Genomic DNA, 20,388 nt, shown 5'->3' on the forward strand with positions numbered 1-20,388 from the left:
ACGTCAGCTTAAATACTAAAATGTAAAGGTTTAATTTGTGTAAAATGTAATGTTATAATAACTAAGTCTAAACATATGAAGTTCCATTCACTTGGCCAGGTACCCCTGTGGAACAATAACAGCTCCATATTGGTACCTGACATGACCTTAGTAAAATCCTAACAAAAGGTCAAAGGTCAGCATTCACTGCATCAGAGATCTATCTGAAATCCCACCAATCTCAAATACACTGAATAATTTCCTTACCGGCCACACACACTCTATTCCTTTCCACTACCTTAAACAGCAAGAAAAGTAATTTCTTAAAGGAACAATAACAACATTTAGACTAATGCCAGATCATTGTGGTTTTGTGTGTAGTGTAGATGGCCAGCAGTTGGTCAACTAATTATGGGTGTCTTCAATGACAGGAGCAACAGGCCTCTCTTTGAAAGGGGCATGAATGAGTACTAATATCTTGACAGGGTGTCTCTGATAGGACAGCTTCCTGTAGAGGTTTAAGAATGGAAAGACTCAGTAGGAGCCTGTCATTTGCTTCTGTTCCAGACATCACTGCTCTAAATAAAAGAATGAGAAATCTAATCAAGAGGAATTTCATCTTCATGGACTAACAGTCTGACTTCACAATATGGATTAGTAATTAATTAACTCACTTATACATGTGCACACACCACAAATGCATTCTCTCACACACTAATTCTCTCTCTCTCACACACACACACACACACACACACACACACACACACACACACACACAATGAATGTGTCAAACAGTAATTTATTGCAAGAGCATTGAAAGTGTGGTTATTTCAGTGAGTGAACCTTAAGATTACCTAATTCAACAAAGCACATACACATTCATAGCAATGTTAATTGTTCACTCAATGACCCTTCTTCAATCAAAATAAACTAAATACAAGTTTGGCAAAATACTGTTTTATTTTTGTACTGTCCAGTCACCTTGTTCTTTGATCTAGTACCATTTTTACAGTAGAATTTTTCACTCAACACAGGAAAAATGCAGGTTTCATGACTCCACACCATTGCAACACAGTCAATGGAATTCCTCTCTTTACTCACGTAGCACACTGTAGTTTATGACTCTGAATAACAGATAACGGTGGAATGTCTAAATCAAGATTTTCTGGCATGTAGATACATGCAAGTTCAAAAGGTGTGTACAGAGGTAGTGTGAAGTATGTTTTGCCTGCACTAAGATAATGTTAAGAGGTCAGAGCATCTATAATAGACAGATAGAACAGGCATCAAATCAAGCACAACAGCTGGAATTTGTTTTGTGTTAGTGTTTAAATAAGAGCACCTTAGATTCCTGTAACAAATTTGGCTGTAACAAAAATCTGAAACTGCTTTGTTTTAATATGCTACGAATTAATTTGTAATTTGAAACATTAAAAAGCACAAATATTAGATAATAGCTTTTAAATAAACAAATAATAGCTCCATGGAATTAATTTAGAAGCTTTTGTGCACCAATAAATGATAAAAACGAAAAGTATGTTAATGGCAAAGTTTACTGATAATGTTAAAAGCCTAAAACAAAACTACAACTGAAACAACTGAATCTAATTCTCATTAAATCAAAAGTAACTAATAAAAATAAAACAGTTTATAAAGGAACCTTACTTTGGAAGCAAGATTTGGGTTGAAAAGTAACTGTGCAAAAAAATGTGAAGATCTGACACATATGAATGGAGACCAACAAGAACCCTGTGGAACACCTGTGAATGGAGGAAAAAAAGAGAGATGAGAAAAACAAATGAAGGAGGAGATAATTTTGGGTAAATTAAAATCACAAACTATAAAAGGTGTGATCCTTTAGGTTCACAAAGCAGAAAACATTCAAATATCTGTAAATACAGACTTTGAACTGGTTGCAATACAAATCAGTGTCAGTTGAATCCTCACACATTTGATCAATTACAAAGCAACTTCCCTTTTTCAGTGAAAAAAATGGCATGTTAGATTTGTTTGATTAGATCTGATCTTTTTGCTATGTGTCATGAACGAAACACAAAGACAAAACAATGTCATGATGTTCTTACCAGTCAAGGGCTTGTATGGGGCTGAAACAAGCACCATCAGAAGAGCCCTTTTATCTCCTCTGTAACAGGGTCAAGGTCAATATCATAAAAACAGGGTCGTGTAGGCAAGCCTGGCATGGTGCTCATCTGTAAGAAACGTACAGTTTAATGAGCAAGCAAAACTCTTATAGATATGTATATAATATTTCAATTTTATTTGAAAGTGGTATAGAGGTATCAAACCCAAGGAAAATGATTTTTGGGCATAAACAATGTCAAAAATGCACACAAGATTAAATGAGTGAGAAAGTGAATTGAGGTATATACTGAATTCAGCATTAGTACTTGAGGTAGACTATTACTATAGTAATATACATAGTTTGTCTGTGTTAATTCATAACTTTGTTTGAATTTGCCTTTAAGTTTTACTTGGTTTTGTGGCATCATAGATTCAGTCACAAAGCAGAGGTTGTTTAACAGATGTCAAAGCACGTTCAATTATTCTATTCTATTTTAGGCATATATTCAGTTACAGACCTTACTGGCAGACACATCTTGACAACAAACTGAGGGGAATGCTGGAGCCAGTAAAACTAGCCATCTCGAAACAACCCTATGAATGCAACTTTTTTAAAGAGACGATTGCCATTTCTTAGTAAGTGCTTTATTTTGAAACATTATGTATATCAAATACCATAATGAATAACTAGGCGATTGAGTGGCATATCATGTAAATATTTGTGTTTTTAAATGGCAATGCATGTATTTTCTCTGAGCTCCAGAAAAGAGATAATTGAAAATTCACTGCAGTGTCTTTTACCTTTGGAAAATGACTGTAATTTTAAGACATTACACTCCAATTTTAAAAATCACTGTAGATATAAAACATCTTCAGAACCACGACTCAAACAGAGACAGTTTACTTTGTTGGCAACAAATCTATTAATTCTGTCTTAAAGAGCAGGTCATCAAGTTTGAGTTGAGTATTAAGTGGACCATTGCACAACAAGACAGGCACTCAATAGCAGATGCGCTTGACAAATGTATTTATTTTTTTATTAAAAGAAGTTTTTGCCCCTTCAAAAATGCTTGCACTTATGTAGTCCTCCAAAGGTTTAGGTTCTGTCAATGGGAACTGAATGCTCCAATCACCACATCTGGTTTTTGTCCATAAGAAGAACACTGGCATCACACCAGAAGCTTTTCTTGAACTGATCTGAGAAACCTCAGCTACAAGTCTTACACTCAGTGGCCACTTTCTTAGATACAAAGATACATCGGCTAGTTAATACAAATTGGAAATATCTAAACACATGAATCCATGGATCTAATAAATTGTGCTGTGCCTAATAACCACAGAGTGTATAACTCCACCATTCAGAATCATAAAATTATTTGAGCTAATTACTAACATAGTCCTGCATTTATAATCTTTATTATACCGCATGTTACACAGCTGTACCTACAACAACTACAATCAACAGGCCTGGACATGTTTCAAGAAAATCTATATTCTATTTGGTTCTATTCAATTCTTTTAAAACTTCCTCCTTAATACTGTAGAAAAAGAGCATTTATTTAAACCAAGCTGCAAAAATGGCTCGTTTGGAAAATTATGGAACTTGTGACATCACAAGGACCATATCCATCACCATATAAAATACATATGCAACACCTATTTTTCCGTCATTGCACCCTTGGCCCCGCCCACTGGAGCTTAGTCAGTCACAGAGGAGAAGAGGAGAGAGATGGGCCTGTCATGGGAGATTCATCCAAAGTGGACTTACACAGGACACTATGCCTCTCTGGATTTAAATGTTTTTCTACATAAATGTGCACTAGATGAACGGTTTTGACCGTTATCATACATCTCACGCCGCTTTTAAAAGACGCAATGTCAAGTTATAACTCTAAAAAGGACCCCCCATTGTGTTTCATTCAGCTGTGCTGTCTTGCTGTTGTGCTGTTTAGAAGGCATCCTGAACATTTTTTGCACCCATCTGTGCTATTTTTAACTGTAAACATCTGTGATCATTTTGATGCGTTTCCGGCAATGTGTTTAAACAAACTGGGAAAATGTGAGATGTGAAGACCAGCATCTCCGCTTTCAGTGCGAATTCTGCTTTCAGTGCGATTCAAGCTTTCAAAGGAACTGTTATTGAAAGACGGGCAGTTAAAATTGGACTATTGGATGAAAAACTGCAAGTAGCCAATTTCATTCATGGATATTTCATATGTCATGACTGTTTGATAGTTTATGCTGTGTTTGAGTGAACAGTTTCATACATTCAGATGAAATGTGTTGGGTGTACATCATGTGTTAACTCTGAAATGTAGTTTTAGTGTTGTGTGGACTTGATTCATTTTCTTTGGATTTTGTTTCAAATATGCCTGTATTGGAAGGGCTTCATGATGCTAGCCAATCACAACAGTGGGCATTTACACTGAAGTCTTAAAGGGCCAGGCAGCTTAAAATTGAGCGTTTCAGACAGAGGGCTAAAGACAGGGTGGAAAATTATTAAAAGTTTTTTTTTTTTTTTTTTTTTGCACCAAACAGTCATAATTTATTCATATATAATCATTTTCCACCCTGTCTGAAATGCTCAGTTTTAAGCTGCCTGGCCCTTTATATACAACAGTTCAATGAACAAGTACATTTTAAAAAATTAGGAAAAAAAAGGTCACAAAAAACGCATTTGTGCATGTAACTACTTTATGCGATGGATCAGAATCTGCCGTTGCTGGTTCAAACCAAATGATGCATCCAAGCCTTCGTTAGTAATTCAAAAATGTCACTTCAGAAATAGTATCATGGCTAGTGCTGTTTCTAACAAGTAATTGGATTAACAAGGATGGATGTGTGTGTGTGTGGGGGTGGGTTTGGGTGGTTTACCAGGACATTTTTTTAGGTTACAAACTGATAATTACAAGGGTATTATGCTATAAATGTGGTTTGAGGACATTTCTAGTGTCCCCATAATTCAAATTGCTTAAAAAAAAAACAAAAAAACAAAAACAATACTAAACAATGTTTTTTTGAAAATGTAAAAATGCATAAAGTTTATTGTGAGGGTCAGGTTTAGTGGTAGGGTTAGGGGATAGAATCTATAGTTCATACAGTATAAAAATTATTATGTCTATGGAGAGTCCTCATAAGGATAGCGGCACCAACGTGTGTGTGTGTGTGTGTGTGTGTGTGTGTGAGAGAGAGTGAGAGTGAGAGTGTGTGTGGAGCATGTGCGATCACCTGTTGCCACACCCAAGCAGAGATGCTGTCAGCTTTCTGAAGATCAGCTTTCTCAGTGGAAAAATAGCCATCCAAGCAAGGGTATTTCTCCCTATTTCATGGTAGCCGGTGCACAAAAGTCTTTCATTATAGAAACTGCAACATCCTCTGCCATTTTAAATAGCACGTCCTCTCCAATGTGGAAAGTCCGATAAGAGGTAAGCGCCTTGAGTTTGTGTAATTAATCAGTCTGTTGTGTCTCTCAGCTGTGATGAGCCTTAATGCTGAAGTTGTTCATTTAAAGCAGTTTAAAAGCTATTTCCTAGCTTTAGTAGTGTAGTAGCGATCACAGAGTGCTGTTGTATGTAAACACTGACTGACACGGATTCACTTCACGTCACCTAACTGGCTCATATTACACACAAAAATGATCTTTTGCCACCACCTGCAGGCTAACATATGTAATGTAAAATATTTTTTTTTTTTAAAGATATACAGTAGCTCTTAACACATCTGCACTGCTCTTACACTTTAGTTTAGAACGGCACGAACACAAGTGGAATGACACACACAGTGAAGCATCTGAGTGATGATGGTGTGAGACCATCAGTACTCATGGAACATCTCTCGTCCAATCAGATTCGAGGACCAGAACTAACTGTTGTGTAATATATATAAAGCGTATTTCATGTCCCCTTTAACTAAACTGTGTTTATAAAATTGAGTTCTTGCTCTTATCAGGCTCACAATGAGCAGCTTAATGTTTCAGAATATGAATTAAGAATGATTCATAAATGTTGACAGATCAGTGCAAAGAAATACATTTATATATTAAAATACGTTTTCAGTTTTTCATCGCTTTCTGAGAATATGCCAACTCGGGATGCCTTTATAATAATCTCACTCATGGTCTTCATTTTGATTCTCAAACAACAAAATTTGAAGCCGAAGGTCAACCTGAGTGGCTAATTGATTATATAAAAGAAAAATGAACAGCAAATCTTAAGATACCACACATTAAAATCAAGTGACTGGCACACATGTGAGAGACAGGCAAAAGAAGGGAATTATCTTAATGAAATTTCATCATTAAAAAGGAAAAAGACAGAGACTTGAAAACCAAACAGTACATAATTTATCCAGCTATTTCACCTTGCCCAGTAAATGTTAACCTTTTACGGAGGTTTCAAATCCACTGGATCCAATTTCCAAAAATCTTTTACAAGTTTACAAGAGGATGCACAATCTTAAATATTTCATTCCTCATGACTTCTTAACATGTTTTCATGTTTCACTGATTAACACCTTTCCTTTTGTCATTCAAAGGTTGGAAGTCAGAGGACAACATTCACCATCCCAACACTTTTTATCAGTTAAAGGAATATTCCTGGGTAGCTCAGTGAGTAAAGACGCCGACTACCACTCCTGGAGTTCGCAAGTTCGAATCCAGGGCATGCTGAGTGACTCCAGCCAGGTCTCCTAAGCAACCAAATGAATATTCCAGGTACATGGAATACAAGTTCAACTCAATCGACAGCATTTGTGGCGTAATATTTATTCCCGCTAAAATACATTTCGACTTGCCTCTCCTTTTCTTTAAAAAAAGCAAATATCTGGGTGTCAGTGAGGCACTTACAATGGAAGTGAAAGGGACAAATCTGTAAACATTAAAATACTCACTGCTTCAAATGTTTAGCCACAAGACATAAACAATATGCTTGTTAACATGATTTTAGTGATGAAATTATTTAAACAACTTTACAGCTTAAATTATACACAACTTTTAACAGAAAAATGAATGCAAGTGCTTTTATAAAATTATAAGCTTCACATTTTTGCCTTTAAACCCTAAAAATATTGGCCCCATTCACTTCCATTGTTAGTGCTTCACTGTAACCTCAATTTTTTCTTTTTTTTTTCTTAAGAAAAGGAGGGACAAGTCAAAATAATTTTTTTGTGGTAATCAACATTATGCCACAAATGCTGTCGATTGAGCTTAACTTGTATTGAAACCAGAATATTGCTTTAAGAAGCTACTTCCTTTTCCTAACTTTTCTTAGAACAAAGCCTAATTTCTCTCTGAGCCTGTTATGCAAGCTGAGCTTTGAATAATTTAATTCAAAGAAAGATTCCTCTCAGGCCTGATGGCCCAGCAGCCATTTAATGGCTTATTAGAACAAATTAGCTTCCTTGTAGAAAGATGAGGTGGACTGATGACCATTTCCTTCTCAAAAATAAAGCCTGAAAAATGACTGACTTTTAAATGCCTTTGATTCAAATCTGATTCGTCCATTTACTTTATTTTTAAATACATAATTTCAAGACATTAGACTTTTTTTATCCAACCAGCAGAAAATATTAGAAATAAGTTGGCAACCTGATAAAGGGTAGGGTCTGGGGCAGTGGTTCTTAACTGGTTTCGATTAAATTTACATTGGACATCAAGTGGTAAACCAACACAGTACAAAAATTGTTTATTGTACCGTTATTGTATCATAAAGAAACCAAATCCAGCACTGCTTCAGCAAACAGCAAATTAACTTAAAGTCAAAGTCATCCCATTTGCTGAGAAATTAATGTTGGGACATCTTTTGCCTCCAAAAACATACAAGGGATTCAGTTTACTGGGATTCAAATTGAATGTGAAATTACAGAGATTGTTTCTTCCTCTAAAAGTTCATTTTGTGCTCAGTTATCTGCTCATTACCAAACATAACAAAATGGAAAACAAGGATGCTATTCTAAATTAAGCCAATAAATTCCCCCAGTTATTTCCATACACAATACTCCATTATGTTGTTACTGACAATGATCAAAAAGAAGTGTACTGCTCCAAGCAATTTGATTCCTTACCACATACTGTAGTCTGTTAATACTTCCTACGAGCATGCTCATGCATAAAATGCTATTGACATGTGTTCATGTCAGTGTGTTGGTCAGGTTGCCAAAACACCATAAGCCTTTTAAACAGTATCATCAGGAATCCATTGTGTGGCTTACAGCAGACACAGATTTGGGCAATACATTTCCTGAGTGAAGGCTAAGATTTGCTGAGTCCCATTGTTCTTTGGCTGACCCCTCCCTCACATATCTGCTGCATGACATCAGTTACTTCCTCCTTTAACCCCCAAAGCTTTGTCCCTCGGGGGCTACCATTGGAAGTAACATGCAGGCAAAGACACACCTGTCTTGTAGACCAAGCTTAACCTCCACAGTTATGTACAGAAAATGATTGTTACGGATTACTTTTTTGGATAAAGATTGGACACATTTTAATTTTATATTCATTTAGTTATATTCTTAATTGAATAGCAATGACCAATGACAGACAAAGGGAGTATTCTGGAAACCTGCTTTGAAAATGGTCAATAATTTTGCAAATACTAATAATTTTGATGATTTACTTCTGACTGTTTTACCTGTTGTAGTATAGGTAGTGTCTAATGTAAAAAATCAAATCAAATCATGGTGAAATAGAGAAAAAGACATTTTTACTATGACTTCGTCTTCTACCATTTGCTATATTCCCCTTCTGCCTCTGCCTATTCTTGGGGTGGTAGAATTGTTATCATATGCTGTTGATGTTGACAAAACTCTGATATTTGGATTTCTTCTGACAAAGAGAGTTCTAGTGGGAGACTGAATCTAACAGGAGATTACACGCAAGTTCAAAGCACTGGCAGTAAAGTTTGAGAGGGGTTGAAGGTAAGAGATCACAAGCACTGGCCCCGTGTCCCGCAGCAGGCCATGGAGATGAAAGGGGACAGAGCAGCGGTCAGACCGGAGGGGCTGGGTCACAGCTACCCTTCTCCCAGCATGGCGCACTGCAGACGCCTCACCCCAACCCCGACTCATCATCGCAGTCAGGACCTCTCTCTCAACCCGGAAATGACCTTGCTTCTCTGAGACTCAACCCAGCCAACAAAACACACAAGGACCTAAACATGCTAGTACATACAAAAATGCTGGCAAAATCAAACTGGGGAACTACAGTTGAAGTCAGAAGTTTACATACACTTAGGCTGAAGTCATTAAAACTAATTTAACCACTCCACAGATTTCATATTAGCAAACTATAGTTTTGGCAAGTCGTTTAGGACATCTATTTTGTGCATGACATGAGATAATGATATAATTTTCCCAACAATTGTTACAGACACATTGTTTCACTTTTAATTGACTATATCATAATTCCAGTGTGTCAGAAGTTTAAAGTTAACTGTGCCTTTAAGCAGCTAGGAAAATTCCAGAAAATGATGTCATGCCTTTAGGCAATTAGCTTCTGATAGGCTAATTGGCTAACTGAAGTCAACTGGAGATGTATCTGTGGATGTATTTTAAGGCCCACCTTCAAACTCAGTACCTCTTTGCTTGACATCATGAGAAAATCACAAGATATCAGCCAAGACCTCAGAAAAAAGTCTGGTTCATCCTTGGGAAAAATTTCCAAATGCCTGAAGGGACCATGTTCATCTGTACAAACAATAGTACACAAGTATAAACACCATGGGGCCATGGTCATACCACTCAGGAAGGAAACGCATTCCATCTCCTAGAGATGAACGTAGTTTGGTGCGAAAAGTGCAAATCAATCCCAGAACAATGCTGGAGGAAACAGGTTGACAAGTATCTATATCCACAGTAAAACGAGACCTATTTGATATAACCTGAAAGGCTGCTCAGCAAGGAAGATGCCATTGCTCCAAAACCGCCATAAAAAAGCCAGACTACAGTTTGCAAGTGCACATGGAGACAAAGATCTTACTTTTTGGAGAAATGTTCTCTGGTCTGATGAAACAAAAATTGAACTGTTTGGCCATTATGACCATCGTTATGTTTGGAGAAAAAAGGGTGAGGCTTGCAAGCCGAAGAACACCATCCCAACAGTGAAGCATGGGGGTAGAAGCATCATGTTGTGGGGGTGCTTTGCTGCAAGAGGGACTGGTGCACTTCACAAAATGATGTGGATATACTGAAGCAGCATCTCAAGACATCAGCCAGGAAGTTAAAGCTCGGTCGCAAATGGGTCTTCCAAATGGACAAAGACCCCAAAATACCTCCAAAGTTGTGGCAAAATAGCTTAAGGACAACAAAGTCAAGGTACTGAAGTGGCCATCACAAAGCCCTGACCTCAATCCGACAGAATATTTGTCGGCAGAACTGAAAAATGGTGTGCGAGCAAGGAGGCCTACAAACATGTTACACCAGTTCTGTCTGGAGGAATGGGCCAAAATTCCAGCAACTTATTGTGAGAAGCTTGTGGATGGCTACCCAAAACGTTTGACCCAAGTTAAACAAGTTAAAGGCAATGCTACCAAATACTAACAAAGTGTATGTAAACTTCTGTCCCACTTGGAATGTGATGAAAGGAATAAAAGCTGAAATAAATCACTCTCTCTACTATTATTCTGACATTTCACATAAGTAGTGATCCTAACTGACCTAAGACAGGGAAAGTTTTCTACGATTAAATGTCAGGAATTGTGAAAAACTGAGTTTAAATGTATTTGGCTAAGGTGTATGTAAACTTCTGACTTCAACTATATAAAAGAAACTTGACCAAGAGGAAGTGCAGGTCAAAGCTGACTAACATTACAGAGCAGAGGGAACACCAGTGGACAAAGATAATGCCCTAAACATGTTATTTATTACACAATGTTGCGATAAACTGAGTGATGTAATAAAGTGACAAGCACTACAAGCTCTTTTTGATGTTCATTAGGTTTTGTTCTATCCAGCCGTGACAAGCTACAGGACATTTAGTAAGCTGCCTTGTTTCCATTTCAGCTGCACTGTCTAATCCCAGTGAGACAGACAAATTGCTTGATGGATTTTTTTTTCCAAATATATTTGACCTCTTGATACTGTAGAATATTTTAAAGTCAAGAATTAATATTTCTTTTATATTTTTCACATATATATTTAGTTTTTGGGTTAAGAGATTGGCCACCATTCAGAGAATGTCTGAAAATATGGAACGATCTGTGGCATTGGGACAACGAATGTGCGGTTTCTATTCAACCAAAATGCGAACTCTGAACAAGCTGATTTAAGTTTATAACCCATTTCATTTGGAGGGATGTCTGATATAGACCATCCATGCAGCTAGACTGCAAGGGTTCTTGTGTAATGATACACCTGAAACTAATGTATTCTATTCCCTCACGTCATCTTTTTTACTGACAGTGACATGCTTTTGCTCTAAGCTATTTCTATGAATTTACGATGAAGTAACGTGGGAAGTTATTCACTTGTGAAAAGCACCAGTGAAGATGAAACACAAACGAGTAAAAGATAGCAATATACACTCACTGAGAACTTTATTAGGAACACTATGGTCCTAATAAAGTGCCCAACATGGTCTTCTGCAGTTGTATCCCATCCGCCTCAAGGTTCGACGTGTTGTGCATTCTGAGATGCTATTCTGCTCACAACAATTGGACAGAGGGGTTATCGGAGTTACTGTAGCCTTTGTCAGCTCGAACCAGTCTGGCCATTCTCCGTTGACTTCTCTCATCAACAAGGCGCTTCTGTCCGTAGAACTGCCGCTCACTGGATGTTTTTTGTTTTTGGAACCATTCGGAGTGAACTCTAGAGACTGTTGTGCGTGATAATCCCAGCAGTTACAGAAATACTCGAACCATCCCGTCTGGCACCAACAATCATGCCACAGTCTAAATAACTGAAAACACATTTTTTCCCCATTCTGATGATTGGGGTGAACATAAACTGAAGTATATGTACCTGTATATGCATGATTTTATGCACTTAACTGCTGCCACAGGAATGGCTGATTAGATGAATCGCATGAATAACTAGGTGTACCTAATAAAGTGCTCCGTTAGTGTGTATTTTTATTCACAATACACTAAACAAAGAATTGCAATTTTATTGCATCACGACCAGTGGTGGAAAGCGTACTGATATTTTTTTTTAAATTTTTTTTTACTTAAGTAAAAGTAATGCTAAGAAATAATTCACTTGAGTACAAGTAGAAGTACTGAGAAATATTATGACTCAAGTAAGAAAAATTAAGTAGTTTGCCAAAAAGCTACAAGTAATTACGTTTCAAGTTACTTTATGAAAATTATACTTTAGTATATACGCTTCCATTTTTAGAACACAAAGGCATTTTTGTTCTTGAAAGAAAGTGATGCTTCCTTTCACCAAGGATGCATTAAGTTGATCAAAAATACTGCCAAAATCATTAATTGCAAATTATTATTACGGTTTGAAATAATTGTTTTAAGTGATATTTATAAAAAAAAATCTTTACCCATGATGGAAAACATATACTGTCACCTATTCCTTACAAAAGCATTCTAAAGTGCTAATTTTGTACTCAAGAAAATTCTTATTATTAGAACAATTGAAAATGGTTCCACTACCATGCGGAAATCACAATACAGTGTTTTATTTCCCCATTTGCTGAGGTATTGAGTTCTTACAAGTTGCTTTACATTTGCAGGTCAAATTTTGGTTTTAAAAACAGGCAAAAAGAAACGCATTTCCCCTGAAATTCTATTTTCTCCTAGTCTACTGATTTAGAGAGATGAAGGCTATTTAATGCATTACTGTTTTGAAAAAATAATCTCTAACCAGGATAGAGAGGGAAGTGGATGGCCCAGATGAACAACAAAAAGACAAGTAAATCAAGGTCTCTAGTTAGAGAAACTGACTCCTCACAGGTCCTAAACTAGCAGCTTCTAAATGCCAAAGACCTGCATTGCTGCAAGATGATACTTGGACAAACAGAAAATTAAGAATACAACATTTGTTTAAACAGAAATAGCCATTTGTAAAATTCTAAATGTCTCTAAATTGTCTGTAAACTACATAATGTGCATTGTGACTGAAACACATTCCTATTTCAGGTTTATTCTCATTCACATACACTGGCGGACAGAAGTTTGGAATAATGCGTTTTTTTATTGAGAGGAACCATAATTAAATAAGCATTGTTGCTATGTTCACTGGCGACCAAAAGTTTGGAATAATGTACAGATTTTTACAGCTCTTATGGAAAGAAATTGGCACTTTTATTCACCAAAGTGACATTCAAATGATCACAATGTATAGTCAGGATATTAATAACGTGAAAAATTACTATTATAGTTTGATAAAAAACGTTAAACTACTTCAAAGAGTTCTCATCAAAACAATCCTCCATGTGCAGCAATGACAGCTTTGCAGATCCTTGGCATTCTAGCTGTCAGTTTGTCCAGACACTCAGGTGACATTTCACCCCACGCTTCCTGTAGCACTTGCCATAGATGTGGCTGTCTTGTCTGGCACTTCTCACGCACCTTACAGTCTAGCTGATCCCACAAAAGCTCAATGGGGTTAAGATCCATAACACTCTTTTCCAATTATCTGTTGTCCAATGTCTGTGTTTCTTTGCCCACTCTATCCTCTTCTTTTTGTTTTATCTGTTTTAAAAGTGGCTTTTTCTTTGCAATTCTTCCCATAAGGCCTGCACCCCGAGTCTTCTCTTTACTTTTGTACATGAAACTGGTGTTGAGCGGGTAGAATTCAGTGAAGCTGTCAGCTGAGGACATGTGAGGCATCTATTTCTCAAACTAGAGACTTTGATGTACTTATCCTCTTGTTTAGTTGTACATCTGGCCTTCCAAATCTCTTTCTGTCCTTTGTCTTTGAAGACTGTAGTGTACACCTTTGTATGAAGTCTTCAGTTTTTTTTTTTGGCAATTTCAAGCATTGTATAGCCTTCATTCCTCAAAACAATGATTGACTGATGAGTTTCTAGAGAAAGCGGTTTCATTTTTATAATTTTTGACCTAATACAGACCTTAAGACATGCAAGACTATTGCATACTGTGGCAACTCAAAATCAAACACAAGCTTTATTTAACGAACCAAATAGCTTTCAGCAGTGTTTGATATTATGGCAAGTGATTTTCTAGTACCAAATTAGCAATTTAGCATGATTACTCAAGGATAAGGTGTTGGAGTGATGGCTGCTGGAAATGGGTCCTGTCTAGATTTGATCAAAAATGACTTTTCAAATAGTGATGGTGCTGTTTTTTACATCAGTAATGTCCTGACTATACTTTGTGATCAGCTGAATGCCACTCTGGTGAATTAAAGTACCAATTTCCTTCCAAAACAGCTAAATCTGTACATTATTCCAAACATTTGGCCGTCAGTGTATGTCCAAGTATGGCTAAGTTAACATACTTTACAAAACTAATATAATGCAATATCATAGATGAAATTTATCCTCTTGATATTGCAGCAATTATCCAGATATGGAATGAGATTATCAAGCAAACTGTTATCAATTCCTACATGCCAACTGAATAAATAAGGCAAAAATAAACATTTCACAATGTTTAGTGAGAGATATGATTGATTCAAACACTTAAAGTGGTTTTTCTGTATATGTATTCTTGTATTACAGTGGTAATAATAATGTCTTAATTAACATTATGGTTATTTATCATACCGAGATATTATTATTATTATTAAATAAATTGTAGCATTTGGTTACATTATGTTTTGTGTTTTCTCATACCTTCTTTATATAACATCCATCCCCTGCGCACTATTGGCCTCTAGTGGGTGAGGCTTTGCAGACAGATAAACAGCAGCACAGGGTAGGGAATAACAGTACCCGCTATGACAGTTTCATTTGAACAAGAGGGGCGAACGGTAATGGAATTTAACGTGGGAGAACAATACCAAATTGTTGTCGATTGATAGAAGCGGAGTGCGAGGAACCGGACGGCAGGAAAAAAAATAATGTTCAGTGAAAAGTCGAAAGAAGATCGAAATGTAATTGTAACTATATCAGATATTAACAATAAAACACGGAAACTCGTTACGTGGGCATTTTTTGCCTCAATATTTTGAATTTTGCCCCAAGTCCCCGTTAATTTCTGACACTATTGGCATTGTATCTTTCTATGGTATTAAAAGTTTGTTTTATACATATGTGGGGATATCTTGTTTACTTGCTACTATATGCCAAACTACATTGTGTTAATGTTTGACACAGTTAAAACATTGCCTACCTTAAAAACAAGTGAATTTTGATCAGCGGTTAAAGGTGTTCAGACGGTTCCCTCGTACCTGCATGAACGGCTTCTTTCCAGAATAAAATGAAATATGCAGAAAATCACAGTATTACAGTTCTTGTATAGTGACAAGGCAGAAAGTCTTGGAGAAGCTAGAGAAGAGAGGACACCGGCGGCAGTTTATGCAAGCTGCTGTGCTCATGATGCTGTGCCTTGTGGGCTTCCATCGTGCTGCGCACAGCACATTTTTGTATAAACAGATTTAGCTCTTATAACTTTCTTCCTAAAATTTCAGAAATATTATGTATTTTTTTGTACTTTGTAATTGTGGTGAAAAATAACTGTAGCGAAGTTGGATACTTCATTTTTAATCAGCTCAAGTAAAAGTACTATTATTTATAATTAAATAGCAGAAAAATGTGAAAAATGTACTCAAGTACTGTAACGAGAGTAGTTGTAATTTGTTACTTTCCACCTCTGATAACGACCCAATCTTATTATACAAAAATATAACTTACCTGGAACATTGCCTCACACATTCACATATAATAATTTCAGGGGAAATAAAACTTTAACCAGACAAACTGACAGATCTTAAAACATTTTAAACTTTCACGTAGGTAGGGATGCCACGGTGTCAGTTTTTAACGGTTAGATTACTGTTGAAAAAAAAGTGTTTAACCGGTTTTACGATAATTTGCAATTTTTTTTAATTATGCAACAGCACATAATAAAAATTTTAAAAAAAAGTCAGAAAAGTAATATCATATTACAATTTAATGTATTAGTGGACACGTTTCCAAGAGATATATTGAAGCTAAGTGCGGCCCTACAATAAGAAAACTGATACAGACACAACAAATATGATGCGCTTCAAAAGTGCATAACTGTAAGATTATTGTGGTTGCGCAACATGTAGTTCACAGCATCCAACATTTTTTTCTTCTGCATCAGTTTATTAAAGCTGTCAGACACACCACTATAAAGAACCACAGCTTTAAATAATTAGGATGATTTATGATGCGACTAAGTTTACCATGTTGAAAGTAACTACACACAAATACACCGCGTACTGTCAGCATGCTAACGGCCAAAGTATAAATCGTTGTCCGCATTACCGATTACTCCGCGCATCAATCATGAAGTATTGTACTCAGATTTTTCTTTGCTTTAAATGGTCCTCTGTATATGTCAACTAAAAAACAGATTTTCTCACAGTTGACTATGCTAAAAGAGAATCACAATGTAGTCGTTGTGCACATGCGTAGAACTTGTTCATATATACGATCAAAAGAGTATACTTTGAAAGGCAATGTGGTCAACCGGGTGTGATCCGATATGCAGAAAAACAAAGTATACCCTGGCCTTTAAACATTCCAAAAAATTGCATCTCTCAATGTATCCCTTTAAAAGCACCACAGCTGAAAATATTACTGTTTTAATATAAATCACAAGGATGCAACACTCTTGAAATTTCCATCCTATTGAGGTGTGACCAAAAGACAATGAAATACTTCATTAATAATCAGTCAGGAGAACCACAAAAATGTGTTAAGAAAAAGCACAAATTGAAATTGAAAACCTCCTCGTGACCCCCGCGTGCTCAACAGGCCACACGATAAGATGCGCGGGTTGATGTTCTCAGACGCGGAGGCAACTGGGATTCATCCTCCGCCACCCGAACTGAGGTGAATCACTACGTGACCACGAAGACTTAAAAGCACATTGGGAATTGGGCATTCCAAATTGGCAAAAAAAAAAAAAAAAAAAAAAAAAAGGAAATACCAGAAAACTGATTTTTCAATGGTTTTATGGACAGATGTGATGAGATTGGCTCTTGACCGACCAGACGTGTGGAAACATACAGTAGCTTGATCACTAATGCACACATAATATGGGTTTGGGTCAGGTGCCAGCAGGTTGGAGGAGAGGAAATTATGTGGTTTGCTATCATTAATGATGAGCTTGTTGGACCTTTTCAGGCTACTGATGGACAAAATAAAAAATAAAAATAAATAAAATAAACTCTAAAAACTACTGCCAGTTTCTGGAAGACACTTTCTTCGAACATTGGTACAAGATGAATTCAAGTATTCAAGACAACTATGATCTTCATGCAAAATAAGGCTCCTATACATTCATCTAGGTACTCCACTACTTAACTACCCAGAAAAGGATTGAAAGGTGACTAAGGGTGTGTTCACACTTGTAGTTCGGTTCTCTCAGTCCGGACCAAAAAAGAAAATGATACATTTAGTCCTGGTTTGCTTAGCGTTCACAGTGGCATTTTTAAAACCGAACCTAAAGATACAAAAGGCATAAGGATAAGGTCACAACCTGATTGGACAGCTTTTATGACATATATTATGCGACGGAACTTGCCGAACATCCAAAACAATGCTGGCTGCTGGGCTAAATGTGCGCGTTGGACCCACTTTTCCTTAACCTATCACTGAACATTTTGAACACTTGAGCATTTTTGCACATTTTTTTCCAGTATACTGGAAATCTGCTCATCGGACCAAATGTTAATAAGGAACTTCACCTACTCATTGCGCCATGTTTGCCCTCTGCTCATTTTGCTTTGCGTACACCGCTCTTACCGCTCTGTTATCAAATCACGTGATTTTTAGGGTCGCATCTTGTGACATCACATCCTGTTATTGGTCCGTTTAGACATCTTTGGTCCATGCTGCGTTCATATATCAGTCGAACCGCACCAGAGTTCCTTTGGAATCGGACCGAGACCCACTATTCAGGGGGTCTTGGTCCGCTTGTTTGGTGCTCACCAAGGTTCGGATGGCAGCATTCACACTTGTTCAAATGAACCGCACTAACAAAGCAATCACATCAGAGTTCGTTTTAATCGAACCAAACCTGCCAAGTGTGAACACATGACTGGCCCCATTCCTCACCTGAACTTAACCCAATGGAGAACTTGTGGGCCCTTCTAAAATGCAAGATTTACAGTGAGCCAAAACATTTCACATCTTTGAATTACATCTAGGAGGCTGTGGCGGCTGCTTGAGCTAAAATTGTTCGAGAACACATCAAGAAAATGACAGAATTTATGAATGAAGTTCATGAAAGTTGTGGGTGTGAAGTGTTTTATTGACCACTGAATATCTTGAAATGACCCAAAATGTTACATTTTATATGTTATTTTAAATGAGTTATTTACTAAAACATACTTTTTTAAATGTTACATTTTACCTCCCTGAGAAACACAACTCTCAATTTTTCTTTGTTAAATATTAAGTTAAGGTACCAAATAAGGTTTTAGGAATCACTGACAGCATTGTGTCTGTTTACCGGTAAAATTAAAAATACTAACTGCCTAATAATTCTGCATGTAGTGCATGACTTCTTTCTGGATTATTAACATCCGTCATCTTCAGAAACCCTCAGTCCTTCAAATGCACCCAAACAGCTGATTTAAGGTGCTTTTTTGGTGGATAAGAGTCTGGTAGATCGAATTCCACTGTTATATTTTAGAGTTTGTGTGTAGATCCAATTTCATGTGAAATTAAAGTTTATGTTCAGGCCACGATACCATTAATCCACTAAGGCACAAGCACAAGAGATTTAAAAATTTAGGCTTACACCGAAAAACTCTATAATATATATATTTTAAACATAATATTTTTGCCACATGTAAATTAAACATTTCACGGTTTTTAATCGTAGATTCTAAAGTACGGACCCTTTTCACACATCTGCGTTTGCAAAACGGAAGTCGTCATGGTTGGGTAAACGCAACTATGGCCACTGCCGAGGTTTATGTGTTTTCAAGTCCTTAAAAGATTTGCCTGCATTTACGTTTGGAGACATAAACCGCATCGGCCATCAATGGTTAAATCTAAACTCAACAAAGATTACAAGTTGTTTTTAGAGGGTTATCTGCACAAATAAGAAGGTAAATCAATAAAAATAAATTATTATTGAGAGGTTGTGCATTAAATCAGCAGTTAACAAATCTGTGAAACAAATACCTGATAGGGGCGATGCACGATGTGAAGGAGTGGAGAGACCCATGTCCCGCTCCATCCAACTTCTAACCCTGTCAAACACACACTCTCGTGTTGGTTGTGATGTGTAATCATTCCATTGAAACCGTGACGGTACAGCTCAGATTTCAAAGCATTTCGCAATTCCACCTGTGAGCGAATGCTGTAAGTCCTCATTTTGAAAATACTGTCCACAGACGAAAGTGCTTCCTCGTTTAATAACAAAGTTATTAACTTTACCATGCTCGTAAAGTTCAGCATCTTTTGGAAATTCATGGAAACACAAACTTTTATTACCGATAAAAGTTATTACCGATCTTCCTGATCGCCGCCCTAGTTTACCCAACTATGACGACTTTCACTTCGCGAACGCAGAAGTGTGAAAAGGGTTAATACTGAAAACGTATAAATCACGTCAGCCCTACATGTAGGCAAATATCAAGATTTAAAGCATTTAATTTATAGCTTTTAATGTCTAGTTTTTAAAACATTGGGTGAAATATGATGAAAATAAAGAAACAAACATATGATCAGGACTCTGGCTGTTCCAAAGCTGGATGTCTGATTGGAATGGTGGTTCCTAAGGTGAACCAGATGGGTTTAGGAAGAAATAAGAGAAACACTGGGAAACCCAGGAACGGATAAACGGATCTTAATGAAAACCATAAATGTGTGCACATACATCCACAAGCATGGGTCACAGCATTCAAAATAAAGCTTTGACCCTATCATGCTCAATGAAAAAGCACACATGCTCTAAGGGCTGTTTTCACAGTACTTAACCAAACTGTCTCACAAGTTTCCTTATGAACCCTAACTGAGGTCTAAGCTTTTCATTAATAAAACCGTCATTGCCCAAACACTGTTAGGAACTCAGACAGACAGATATACTGTATGTGCCTTAGGCCAGGCGATATTGGCTGTCAGGAGCAAAAACATAAGGGCAGAGGAATTTGGCCCAAGTGCTGTTTTTAAAAGTTCCAACAAGGTCATAGATCATAGGTTCAAACGTAATCCTGGATCCTATTAGTAACTAAAACATTCACTTACTTACCAGTGGAGGAAGTAATAAAACA

General features: G+C 36.9%; 1 protein-coding gene across 1 annotated transcript in view; it reads right to left on the bottom strand.

Moving 5' to 3' along the window:
• Positions 1-772: 772 nt before the first annotated feature.
• LOC127410335 (monofunctional C1-tetrahydrofolate synthase, mitochondrial-like) overlaps positions 773-20,388 on the bottom strand; it is a 67,799-nt gene continuing 48,183 nt past the window's right edge. Inside the window, exons 27-28 of the mRNA XM_051645537.1 lie at positions 2,064-2,189; positions 773-1,739 (exon numbers count right to left, since the gene is read on the bottom strand). Coding sequence (XP_051501497.1) covers positions 2,100-2,189 — 90 coding nt within the window. The 3' untranslated portion in view covers positions 773-1,739; positions 2,064-2,099. The remainder of the gene's footprint in view (positions 1,740-2,063; positions 2,190-20,388) is intronic.

This window comes from Myxocyprinus asiaticus, chromosome 19 (genome assembly GCF_019703515.2).
Source record: "Myxocyprinus asiaticus isolate MX2 ecotype Aquarium Trade chromosome 19, UBuf_Myxa_2, whole genome shotgun sequence".
NCBI lineage: Eukaryota > Metazoa > Chordata > Actinopteri > Cypriniformes > Catostomidae > Myxocyprinus > Myxocyprinus asiaticus.